At 37.9% G+C, this 13,328-nt stretch overlaps 1 protein-coding gene across 1 annotated transcript; it reads left to right on the top strand.

Annotated features, from left to right (window-relative positions):
* The first annotated feature begins 3,521 nt into the window (after positions 1-3,521).
* LOC108958246 lies at positions 3,522-9,494 on the top strand. The gene is made up of 9 exons (XM_039304718.1): positions 3,522-3,657; positions 5,539-5,610; positions 5,840-5,935; positions 6,441-6,899; positions 6,982-7,131; positions 7,222-7,284; positions 7,683-7,739; positions 8,266-8,702; positions 8,786-9,494. The coding sequence occupies exons 1-9, from the start codon at positions 3,600-3,602 to the stop codon at positions 9,392-9,394; spliced, it is 2,001 nt and encodes a 666-aa protein (XP_039160652.1). The 5' UTR covers positions 3,522-3,599; the 3' UTR covers positions 9,395-9,494.
* Positions 9,495-13,328: the final 3,834 nt, after the last annotated feature.

Genomic DNA, 13,328 nt, shown 5'->3' with positions numbered 1-13,328 from the left:
CAGTTGCCGGCTTTGCTGGTCTTCGGTTGCTGGGCAACGAACAGAAAGAGAGATGGAGGACAAAGGGCTCGACAAAACAAGGGGAAAGAGAGGGAGGTGGAGGCGCGATGGTGGCACAAGCGGATAGTGAGCAGCCCGGCAACGCAATGGCGGCGAGAGGCGGCGACAGCTGCTCCGAGCGGCTTGCTGGCGACGTGTAGCTCTTCTCTGGTTCTTCCGGAGGTCTTCGCACGATGGGGGATGGAAAAGCGATAGGCGACGGGAGAGAGGAAGAAGGGAAGGAGAGAACCGGTTTCTCTCTCTTCTCTCTCATGGCCCACCACCAGCTGCCTTCCACTCACTATTTTTTTTTGACAAATATGCCCCCTTCTAGAAGCATTTAGGTGGGTTAAGGTGTGGGGTAAAGGTGGCATACGAATTTTGCTAGGTTTTTCCCTCCAATTGGACCATAATCCCACTTGAATTAAATCAAATTTACCCACATTAATTCATTCGACACCTCATCAATTCAATTGATATTTTTCCTTACCAATGCAGCCCAACTACATCCCAATTTTACAATAAAAACGGTCCTATGCAAATTCCGATAAAAAAAACGGCATTAACTCAACTTGTTCCCACAAAGTCTTGGTTGTCAGAAAAATCTTCTGAGACTGAGCCGATGCTCCTAAAATAACCGGTGACATGACAGACTTTTCAATTTCTAAAATCAAACTTAGATTGGCGGTTAATTTCACTCCGATGCGCTCTTAACGTGACCTAGGCTACCAGGTAGTTTTCAGAACTTTTTAGGACAAATGACCCGTGGTCGATTTTTTTCGAACCACAATGAACCCACTCGACACATTGACGATCTCGATTGTCGTGAAAATCTCTAGGATTCAAATACAGACACAGGGTACCAAAACGACATCAAAATCAAATTAGTGCCAGTCGATGAGAATTTTCCAATTTAGTGAAGTCACCCACGATCGGACATTCATCTCAGTCGAACCGACCTATTTCTGATTTCAAATCGATTTTATACTGTGTCACAATGATCTCTAAAGATGAGTACAGTCGAGAAGTCGATTCCTGATTGAATTCTCAAGTCTATTTGCATTAAAGCCCTTAATAACTCACCCAGCTAGTCTAGTTATCTCGTGAGTAGCCAACTTAGAGAAGAACACTGTAATCACGTCAATGAAATGCTCAATTTATCTAATCGAAATCAGAGCCTGAAATCTGAATGTCACAGAGGTGCCCCCTCTTGCTGATAGCTTTATTCAACTAAAGGCTTGCAAATTAATTTACCATAATAGCTTTTTTGAGCTTGAGAAAGAAGTGGCTTAACTTGGTAAAGACTCCATTGTTGTCTAATAACAAGAAATTGGAAAATTTCCATTTTACATCTACATTTTGTGTGAATATTTTCTTTTTTAGAAAGATTTTTCCTTGAATAAAATTGAAGTTTATTGCTTGTGTTTTTGGGCCTGACAAAAGTGAGGTGCCTATTTTTGCGGATAGTTTTTTTTGGTTAAAGGCTTGCAAATTAATTTGCCCGAATTGCTCTCTTGAGCTACAGCAAGAAGTGGCTTAATTTGGTAAAGATTCCATCTTGAATTGAATTGAAGTTTCTTGCTTGTGTTTTTTGGGTAGACAAAAGTGAGGTGCTTGTTTTTGCCAATAGCTTTATTCTACTAAAAGCTTGTAAGTTAACTTGCCCAATTAGCTTTCCCGAGCCCAAGAAAGAAGTGGCTTAGCTTGGAAAGACTCCATTGGTGTCTAAAACCAAAATTTGGAAAATTTTCATTTTACATCTATATTTTGCGTGAAAGCTTTTTCTTTAGAAAGATTTTTCCTTGAATTGAGTTGAAGTTCTTGCTATGTTTTTGGGCCAGACAAAAGTGAGGTGCTCATTTTTGCTGATAGCTTTATCCATTAAAGGCTTGCAAATTAACTTGCCTAGTCAGCTTTCCTAAGTTTGAGAAAGGAGTGGCTTAACTTGGTGAAGACTCCATTGGTGTCTAAAACCAAAAATTGGAAAATTTCCAGTTACATCTATATTTTGCGCGAAAGATTTTCTTTAGAAAGATTTTGTCTTGAATTGAATTGAAATTTCTTGCTTGTGTTTTCAGGCAGCCAAAAGTGAGGCGCTAGTTTTTGCTGATAGCTTTATTTGACTAAAAGCTTGTAGATTAACTTGCCTCAATAGCTTTCCTGAGCCTAAGAAAGAAGTTGTTTAACTTGGTAAAGACTCCATTGATATCTAAAATCGAAAATTAGAAAATTTCTACTTTACATCTACATTTTGTGTGAGAGCTTTTTCTTAAGAAAGATTTTGCCTTGAATTGAATGGAAGTTCCTTGCTTATGTTTTTGGGCTAAACAAAAATGAGGTTCTCGTTTTTGCCGGTAGCTTTTTTTGGCTAAAGGCTTGCGGGTTAACTTGCCAGAGGAGCTTTCTTGAGCCTAAGATAGAAGTGGCTTAACTTGGTGAAGATTCTGTTGGCGCCTAGAATCAAAAATTATAAAATTTCCATTTTACATCTACATTTTGTGTGAAAGCTTTTTCTTTAGAAAGATTCCATGAATTGAATGGAAGTTCCTTACTTGTGTTTTTGGGCAAGACAAAGTTGAGGCATCGGTTTTGCTGATAGCTTTATTCGGCTAAAGGCTTACAAGTTAAGTTGCTTGAATAGCTTTCTTGAGCTTGAGAAAGCAGTGGCTTAACTTGATAAAAACTCCATTGGTGCCTAAAACTGGAGATTGAAAACTTTCCATTTTACATCTATCTTGTGTGTGAAAGCTTTTTCTTTAGAAAGTTTCTACCTTGACAGTCGAATGGAAGTTTCTTGCTTGTATTTTTGGGCCAGACAAAAGTGAGGTGCTAGTTTTTTCTGATAGATTTATTTGGCTGAAGGCTTGCAAATTAACTTGCCTGAGCCCAAGAAAGAAGTGGTGTAACTTGGTAAAGACTCCATTGGTGTGTAAAATCGGAAATTGGATATTCTCTATCTTACCTCTATATTTTGCGTGAAAGCTTTTTCTTTAGAAAGATTTCATCTTGAAAATCGAGTAGAAGTTCCTTGCTTGTGCTTTTCAGCCATACAAAAGTGAGATGCTCGTTTTTGCTAATAGCTTTATTCGGCTAAAGGCTTGCAAATTAATTTGCCTATATTGCTTTCTTGAATCTGAGAAAGAAGTGGCTTAACTTAATAAGGACTCCATTGGCGTCAAGGGACAGAATGACCTCTATCGTAAGAAAGAGAGATTGAGTCACCTCAAAGTTATGGTTCGATCACTAAGGACCGAACCTAATGATTTATGGTCCTAAAGCCAGAGCCTACTTGCCAATTTGTATAGGCCTAGTTTATATTCCCAGCGATAATCTCTTTTACATTTAAGTAATCCAACCATTATAGAGTGAATAAAAAATTATATGCTTTACTTGCTCTAGGTGTAGGGGCTTACCTTTACACTAGGCGATGTACTTCTATAAAAAGAAGGAATGAACTCCCCTTAGGGAAACTAAAACTCTTTGATAATTGAATATCTTATCCATTTTTGCATCCTTTATTTACTTTGTTGCTGAAAGATTGCAACAAGGAGAGCAACCCAATGGCAAAGGAGCCAAGTAAAATACAAGGAAATTCGAATTTTGCAGATCCACCACCAGGTACATGTTCATGTTCCAACCCAGAAAAAATTATGGTATAAGCGACGTGGTCTTATACTTTCTCTGTTTCCTTTATCTAGTTTGGCGGCACATGTAATTGGAACTAAATACGGGGTATATATAAATAAATTCCCAACGAACTTGAAAAAAAAAAAGACAAAAGCAATGTGTACACTTGATTGATTCATTTTCTCGGGCCCATGGGCATCGCTATTCCTTTCAAGAAAATAGTAAGCGAAAGCAAAATGGATTACTCAAAGTCAAATCTCCTAAATTTGATATGACTTGGCAGCACAAGTTCCCTTATAGTTTTGGATGATCATGCAACTGCCTTTTGTCAATCCTAGTTTCGTCACTCATGAGAACTCAATGACCACCTCATTAAAATTAATTACCAGAAAATTTCCTCTTATCAGAGACCACATAAGACTCGTCCTTTGAAGACCTAACCTTTGAACTAATCAATTCACTATAGTCATCTCCAAAAAGGAAATCATGTGGTAGTGTAGTTCTAAATTACAAATAACTTGTTGATAGAAATAGTTGTCACCAGTATGACATGGTGTAAAGATAATATTATAGATGAGAATTCACAAACAAACACATTGTCCAAAGTACATGCATGGTAGAATGTTCTTGCTACAAAACAACAAAAATCTATCTATAGTTAATTGAGTTAATCATGTCAAGGGATTGAATGAACTATTTCATAAAAAAGAGGGATAGAGCCACCTTAAAGTAATGGTCCGATCACCAGGGACTGAACTTAATGGTCCAGTTTATATTCCTAATGATAAACAATCACCTAGTGAGGACTCATGACCAATACATTAAAATTCATTACCTGAAAATTTCCTCTTATTGGAGAGTTTTGTATAAACAATCACCTAGCGAGGACTAATTATTTTCTATGTTTAGGTAATATGCAAATCAAATTTGCAGTTAGTTGTCCAACAAAGCGATTTCGTGAAGAGCAGAATGCAAAACAAATGGGTTCCAAATAATTAATTACTAATCATTAAGAGACTACGTGAGGCTAATCCTTTGAAGATATGATCCCCAAACCAGTCAATTCACTATAGTCATCTCCAAAAAGGAAATATGTAATGTCATTTTGAGCGAAAAATGACTTGTCAATAAAATGTTTGTCACTATTATGACGAAGTTTAAGATAACATTAAAAAAACGAAAATTCACTAGCAAACACATTGTGCAAGATACATGCATGGATGAACGTTCTTGCCACAAAAACAAGAAAAATAATATGGATTTTGTAAGAAAAAATAGATAAATTTTTTCCCAACTTTTATGTCTATCCAATAAAGTTAACGATGTACTAAGTTAAGAAAAAAATGCATGCAATGCTTCGGCATGATAGAAATAATACTGTTGAAAACTTGTATCTTGTACAGATGGTAACTTATAAATTAATTTCATTGATTGATGAAATCGAGATGATTAAGTTAATTGTTTATTTTTAATGATGTATAATTATGTTATAATTATCACGTGGAATTGTGAAGATCCATAAAATTTTGTATAATCTTAATTTATGAACGACATTGCGGTTAAGATTAATGGCAACAAGAAATATAAACTCACTAAATACACTTTGTTCAATACATCAAAATTAGAAGAACCAAAAAATTAATTCATGATAATATACCTGTTTTGAAAAGAACTTATCATCTCTATTAAGTTTAACGTTGATTTTATTTATTTATTTATTTATTTATTACAAGTTGGCATCTAAGTTTAATACAAAAAATTCCATGCACTGAATGAGCCTGATACGAGTCATGTATGCATGATCTAAAGCATGCAAAGTGTAATTAATTTTTCTTAAGTTATTTATATTCATTTCTCTTTTTGGTATCAAAGAGGTTCGCATAGACTTGAGTTCATTAAAGATGGCAATTGTTGAAGCTTGCCAAGACAGTCGCAAAACCAGAGGTTTGTCACTTTGAACTTTTAATTTTTGTTTTTCATAATTCTCGTGTTTCATGCACTTTAACTGTTTTAATCCCAAACATTTCAAGTTTCAGAGCATAAAATGTTGACATATACATTGAAATATAATCCTTTCATAATTTTTTAAAATCTGAATAATATCTTGAGTTTTTCTAAACTGTACAAACTGTAACTAATTTTTCCAAGGTTATTTCTCTTTTTGCTAATAAAGAGGTGCCCGAAGAAGGACGTTCGGAAGGCCTGTCAACTCTTGCAAAAGACTTTGAGACATGGATGAACCAAAGGTCCAGCAAGTTTAAATCTAAAGGTTTGTCACTTTAAACTTTTAATTTTCATTTTCTATATATATTATGTCTTACGCATTGACAGTATTTAGTTCAAAACATTTTGAATTTCATGGCATACGATCATTAAAAAATTGAAATTTCACAAACAAGATGGATGCACGCGTGAAATAAACTAGTGTAGATCTTGTCCAACTGCAAAACTTAAGTTGATAAGTGGAGAGAAACTACACGTATATAAACAGCATATAAATCTCATAATTAAGTGCCATGGGATATTTCAACATGCTGATATAACCTCCAGACCATTTTTAAAATCAAAATAATATGTTGAATGATAATAAAGGTAGCTCAAGGGAAAAACATGTTTTCGCTTACAAAGAGTAAAGGAAGGTGAAAAAGGTTCGTTGAGTAAACCACCGCCTATTCGCTTGCATCTGCATTTTATTGGAACTTTGAGCAAGCACAATGGTTACACTTGACCTAAAAAACATGGAGTGCAAAAGCCTTAATTTGCAATTTTTGTAGTCACGCCGCAAGCGGTGGCCAATAAAGACCATCGATCATGGTTTCAAGCCGCAGTGAAAGGTGATTGGAAAGAAATCGAGATGATCCTCAATAAAAACCCCACAGCAATGACAACCAGCGTTATGACAATAGAAAGAGTTGACTTAACTATGCTCGATGTTGCGATTATGGCCGAACAAGATCAGTTGGTCGAGAAGTTGGTCAAGCACTTTTCTCCAAAATGTGAAGATCTCAATCCTGTTAGTGTCCTCTTCTATGCTGCTCGGGGAGGAAACATAAGGATAGTAAAGGCATTAGTAGACAAATTTGATCCTGAACCTACAATTATTCACGCTGCCCTAACGCTTGCAACTCGCTATGCTTCTAATCGTAAGGAGGTTATCTGGTACCTGGCCAGGAGGCTACAATGTACCCCAGGGTACAGAATCATGCAGAAACTTATGTTTGCCGGCCATATGGGTACGATTTTACACTTTCTCGTCTTATCTCATTTCCTTTGTCGTTTACTTGAATTAACTTTTTTGTTCTTGTGTCCCGAAAGACATATGCCTATATTTAGCTCGCAAATACCCCGAATCATTGAATTTCGAAGAAACCGAAGGCGTGATGTTTTTGCAATTCTTGGCATTAATGAGTGGTTACTTCCGTAGTGGAGCTGGACTCAATTTTTGGCAAAAGTTTATTTACAAATGTAGGTATTAATTGCGCTCCTTTAGTTAGATATGTACAATTCAAGTAACTCTATTCACATGGTATTCACTCTACCTGTTCCCAATTTCAGTGATCCCTCTATACTTGGTCGACACATCATTTGACGACTCCAAGAACACGAAGATAGCTCAAGGTACTTCTATTGATATGCTTAATGGATGGAATAACACGAAAAAAGAGAGCATATCATTTAGGGATCTCGTTGACGAAAAAAGTTAGAAGACTTGGACTACATCTATGTATGCAAATTGATATTATGATCATGATGTATGTCACAAATTTAGATCTAATGTAACATTTGGAAAGTTAGTGGAGATATCTTACTCAATGTCAAATTGCCAAGTAGAATTATTGAGAGTTGTAGATTTTGGATTTGAGGAAATGAAGGTTGATATCCAAGTTATTTTTTAACATAATCAAGCATTATAAAACGGAAGCGATTTTCATTCCATGAGTACAATATGTATTTTTTTATTTGTCACCGATTCCTAATTTGCTAATATGATTCTTCTCTCCTCTTCGTGGTGGTAGCACTACTAGTACTTAACAGGATCAAGACATCACTCTGGAATTTTGCCACAATACCAGGTACACAAAACTGCCACGTTATATACAGAAAATGACATTATTCCATCCGTAGGTAGAGACCTCCAAATTTAAAGTGCATATTGATACTTCCAGTGTATCCCCTTGAGATTATAGTTATTTATGTGGACCGGCTCTCAATTTGTATATCACGATACGGTTCATTCTAATCAATTGAATTTGAAGTTTAAACTTTATATATCCATATGGCGATTTTTTAATAATATTCAAGCAAAAATGGGCCTATCAATACATTGCTGAATCTATCCTTTTTTTTTTTTTTTGTATAAAAAGAACTCTCTTTTTCTCGTATTGCATTTTGTGTGTTCATCACATGTCCATCTATTCTCTGATGATGCATTTTGATTTTCAAGCCATATCGAGTTTGTTTTCTTGATTTATATCTGAAAGCCATTATTTTCTCTCAACTCCCCTATTTATACTTAAGAACATAGCACAAATGTGAAAGCTTCTACAACCCTTTAATTCTTCGTCCTTGGGCAAATTGTTTATCTGATGTTACGTGCAGCACCTTTCATCAAAAGGATTGGAGAATTGAAGTGTAAGCACCATTGCTCGCTTCGCTTGGCAGAACTATTTCTTAACGAGATGAAGGATAATCTTGATGCTAGTGAAATACTCGAGAAACTATTGACTTCAGATGTTGTCCTTGACGCTGCATCTCGTGGAGTCTTTGAAATTGTGGATTTATGTCTCAAATGCTTTCCGGAGTTGTTGTGGAATAACAATTTTGCAGAAGAACTGCAGACAGAAATTTTGGAGGGACGGCACGTTGAGTTGTTTAGACTACTGAGAGGACGCTACCCCGTTCAATGTTTCGCTGAGGAAGATCCTTCGAAGACCATCGTCCGATCGAACGCTGTGATCAAATGGTCACCTAGATGTGTATCCCCAGATGTTTCTGGAGCAGCTTTTCTTCTGCAGAGGGAACTTCAGTGGTTTCAAGTCAGTACTCCTTATTTGTTTGCCTCCTTTTTGCGTTCTTCAATTGACATTTACATTGATAGGCGTCCTTTATTTTTATGAAGGCATTAGGTATTGGCGCCACTCTTTCTAAATGGCTGAAATTTCAACTGCATACAAAAACATTATGGGAAATTTTTGTAGAACAATGGAAAGAGTTGTTCAAGGAGGCAGAGCAATGGATGAAGGATACATCGTCATCTTGTAGTCTCGTGGCGACTCTCATCATTACAGTAGCTTTTGCTGCAGCTTTTACAGTACCCGGAGGCAACAATGACAGTATGGGGATCCCAATATTTCTTAACAAGGGCTCATTTATGGTATTTGTGGTTGCAGACGGTTTCGCTCTCTTGTCCTCTGTCACTGCCACCTTGATGTTCTTGACTATCCTAACTTCACGCTATACAATCGAAGATTTCCTCCACTCACTACCAAGAAAAATGGTAATGGGCCTCACTTTTCTCATCCTCTCTTTGGCCTCTATGCTGGTAGCGTTCAGCTCTGCTCTTACTATCATCTTGAGCGAACGATTCAAGTGGATTTATATCCCAATTACTTTGTTGGCTGCCTTCCCTGTTGTATTGTTTGCAATCCTACAGCTTCCCTTGTATATTAAAATGGTTGAATCCACTTATTGGCCTCGTCTCTACCGTCCCCTGAAGGTTTGGAAGTGATCTCTACTATTACTGGACAAGGACATGTGATGTAATCTTTCTTTGTACTTGTTACTGTGTGTGAAGTGTGAATAGCATGGACTGTACTCATGTTTAAAGACACTGGAAGCGTGACATTAGCCAAAGTATAATATATGCTGCCGAGTGTAAACATTGTCTCAATGTTTTATTTGTGTACTTTATTGCTCACTTTCGTATAAAGGTGAACCCAATTTTAAAAAAAAATTGGCAACATGGCCATCGGATATTTCAATGGGGTTCATCCATTCGAATAAGGCAATGATCCACACATATTCACTACAATACACAAGATGGCCACCCAAGGAGTGCCCCAATACAATAAACTTTTGATGTAGCAAACCGAGCAAATAACTATTTCAGTTCAATGGAAGCTCAGACTTTGAAATCAGTCGTCATCCACTGTCCACACCTCCACCTCATCCTCTCATCCAACTCTTTGGTTTGACCTCCGCCATCTTAATGTGCAATTTTTGCAGTCATACCAAAAGCGGTGGTTGATGACAAATATCGACAATTTTTTAAAGCCGTGTTGAAAGGTGACTGGAAAACTACTGAGGAAAAGCTCAATAGAGACCACGCAGCAATGACGGCCAAAATTATGACCATAGAAAAAAGCAATCACTTTACCATGCTCGATATTGCGATTATGGCTGCCCAAGATCCATTGGTCGAGAACCTGGTCAAGCACTTCCCTCCAAAATATAAAAATCTTAATCCCAACAGGACATTCTGCTATGCTGCCCAAGGAGGAAGAATAAGGATTGTAAAGGCATTAATAGACAAAATTGACGCTGAACCTAAAATTATAAGCAATGCATTAGAGTTTGGTGCTCTATTTGCTCCTTCCCATCTAATGATACTTTGTTCAGCATTACTCTGGCCGGCCATTTGGGTAGGATTTCACACTCACTCATCTCATTCCTTCACTATTTACTTGAATAAACATTTTTGTTCTCGTGTCCCAAAAGACTTGTGCTTGTATTTAGCTCACAAATTATCATGCCTCAATCCTCGAGCGTGTGCCCATCCTTCGGTGGTCGAATAAAATCGTGACGTCCCAGGACACATCGCCGACCCATTCATTTTAATGCGCATGCGGAAGCGAATAAATAAAACCCTAGACAAAACAAAGATGGGATAGAGAAGCATGACCAAATTTTAAAACTATACATCACACATTTATACATAGCAGACTGAGTATATACAATATAGGCTATATTCACAAGTCTACAAAAGACAAAAAGGCTAATAGTCCTCTAAGCATTTGAATCCTCAACCGAAGGCTCCAGGGTCTCTGGCTCCGGGGAACTCAGATCTACCATTGAATCACCATGAGGGTCAGCCATACCCTTGCCAAAAGCGATCTCCAGCACCAATTGAGGAATCTCAAATTCTGGTAGGGGACCTTCTTTAGGTCCATCTCACTTGTAACGATACCTCATCAACCCAGACAGTGGATCTCACGAGTTTGTAGACCCGGTCTCCTTGACTCTTGGGGAGGGGAATCGGAGAGATCTGTTCAGTGACCTTCTTCGGCTAGCCGAAATGCTGAGGAACAGCCATCTAAGAACCTATAAATGTTAGCCCACAATGGGGTGAGACAATATCTTAACAAATTCACCCCTTAAGCTCCGACTAGGAAGGAAATACACCTAAAAACTGCCTAAGGACACACAAGATAGCGGACTTACCTTTGCCTCAATTCCTTCCTGCAAGTCAGTACAGTTCACAAACTCAACCATTCCACTCAAATTAAAACGAATTATCGATCAATCAGTCAATCAACTTAAGTCCATACCAATAGTACTATCTATCCTTTCAATACCATATATCCATCCTCTGATACTACCATTATTTACAACAATTGCAATATATGGTCTTAGCTCGCTTAAGCTGATAATTATATTGATCGTGCTCGCTCAAGCTGATAAAACGATCATAATGGATATATATATATATATATAGGTCGTGCTCACTCAAGCTGATAAAATGATCTTAGAGCATATATATATATAGGTTGTGCTCACTCAAGCTAATAAAACAACCTTGGCTCACTCAAGTTGATAAATCACCCCATTGAAAATACCCAATAAAAATAGTCGTATGTGGATACATGGTTGGCCTGAGCCAAAATTTCAATATCTTTTTTTTTAGAAATTCCCACTAGTCGTAATAGTCCATAAACACATTTTTGGCATTGTAGACCGACGCTCGGTATTTTCCAATTAAATATCGAAATTACTCAATTTTGGAATAATTACCCAAAATTATAATTTTCACTTAATTTGCATAATCCAGCATTCAATTAAATAAACCAAGCACACCATTGCAATCAGCACGAAATTCCAGTCACCAACTATCCCGGTATAATTTCCGGAAAATAATAAATAATTAAATAAATACTAAAATTAATTAAATAAGTACCAATAAATACCATAAATAGAGACTTAGGCCGGAAAAGCCTAATTAAATACCAAAACGGGCTCGAAAAATTTTCGAACCTATCTAGATAAATAATACAATCTATCTAATTGCTAATTGAGCCGATCTAACCACCTATCATGCATAAATGAGTAATTAAATCACTAATCCATTCTAACTAACCACCTAAACCATACTTAGCCTAAACTAATAAACTATTAAGCATAATTAACTCCATAAGCAGAGTTTAGTGAGTAAACTCACTTGTTTTGAAATCTGATGAGTTCACGACGATGGCACGGCAGAGACGGGCGACAAACTCCGAAGTGGGGGCACTAAGCGAGGCCAGGAAAGGCTTGGAAACATGTCTCGAAGCCCACGGCAGGTTGCTGGCTTCAACTTCTGTTGATGGGCCGAAGGGGCTGCTTGGACGGATGGCTTGGGCCAAAACGGCGAGGACGGGAAGGCGAGGCTACTGCGGGGTCGGGCGGTGCTCGACGGCGACAGACGGCGGCTGGACGGTAGCCATGACGGCTTTGATGACGACCAGGAGGGTGCAGGGAACACAGCTGGATGCGGGAGGAGACGCGGAACAGCAAGACGAGCAAGCGAGGCTCTCGGGGGCACGACGGGCGAGCAAGCAGCTTGCGGTGGCTCCGACGAGCATGCTATTGGCTAGGGGGAGGAGCTGCGGTTTCTCTGATTTCTCAAGCTCTCGAGTGACCTCAGTAATGGAGAAAGAGATTGAAATGGAGAAGAAAGGGGATAGCTGCCTTGGAGGGACCTAACTTGCTTCAATCTCACCCTTTTGTCCCCTTGGCATGACCCCACCAGTTTGGCTGGCTTCCTCAGCACACTTTGCAGCCACCAAGCTTCCTTAGGAAGTCATTGAGGTGATCCAAAAGGTTGAGGACCAAGGGGCTACGAATTTACATATTTTTCCCCCAAATTGGTCCAAATCCTAATCCATTGAAGCCAATTTCGGTCTTATAAATTTCACTAAAGTGTCCTCGATCAAATTGACATTTTTCCTTGCCAATAGAACCAACTCACATCCCAAAAACGCCATAAAAAAGGTCCCCTGAATTTTTTGGACAAAATCAGCCCTATTTTGAATTTTCGCCAAAAAAACTCGGTTTGTAAGAAAAATTTGGAGGACGAGTCGACGGTCCTACAATGAATCGTGACATGATAGAACTTTCAATTTCTAAAATTGGGTTCAAATTTATGGTTAATTTCAATCTGGCGCGATTTTAGCATGATCTAGCCTACTGGGTAGTTTTTAGAAATTTTTGATGCAATTGACCCGTGATCGATTTATTTTGAGTCACAACGTACATCTTCGACACATTGGCGTCTCTCGATAGTCATGAAAATCTCAATATTTCAAATACGAACACAGGGTACCAAAACGACAAAAAAATTGGTCTAGTGCCAATTGACAAGAATTTTGTAATCTGGTGGATTTACTCACACTTTGATCACCTATCTC

The sequence above is a fragment of the Eucalyptus grandis genome, chromosome 11, assembly GCF_016545825.1.
Source record: "Eucalyptus grandis isolate ANBG69807.140 chromosome 11, ASM1654582v1, whole genome shotgun sequence".
Taxonomy (NCBI): domain Eukaryota; kingdom Viridiplantae; phylum Streptophyta; class Magnoliopsida; order Myrtales; family Myrtaceae; genus Eucalyptus; species Eucalyptus grandis.
The sequence above is the reverse complement of the archived record's forward strand: the minus strand, read 5'-3'. Positions and strand labels throughout refer to the sequence as shown.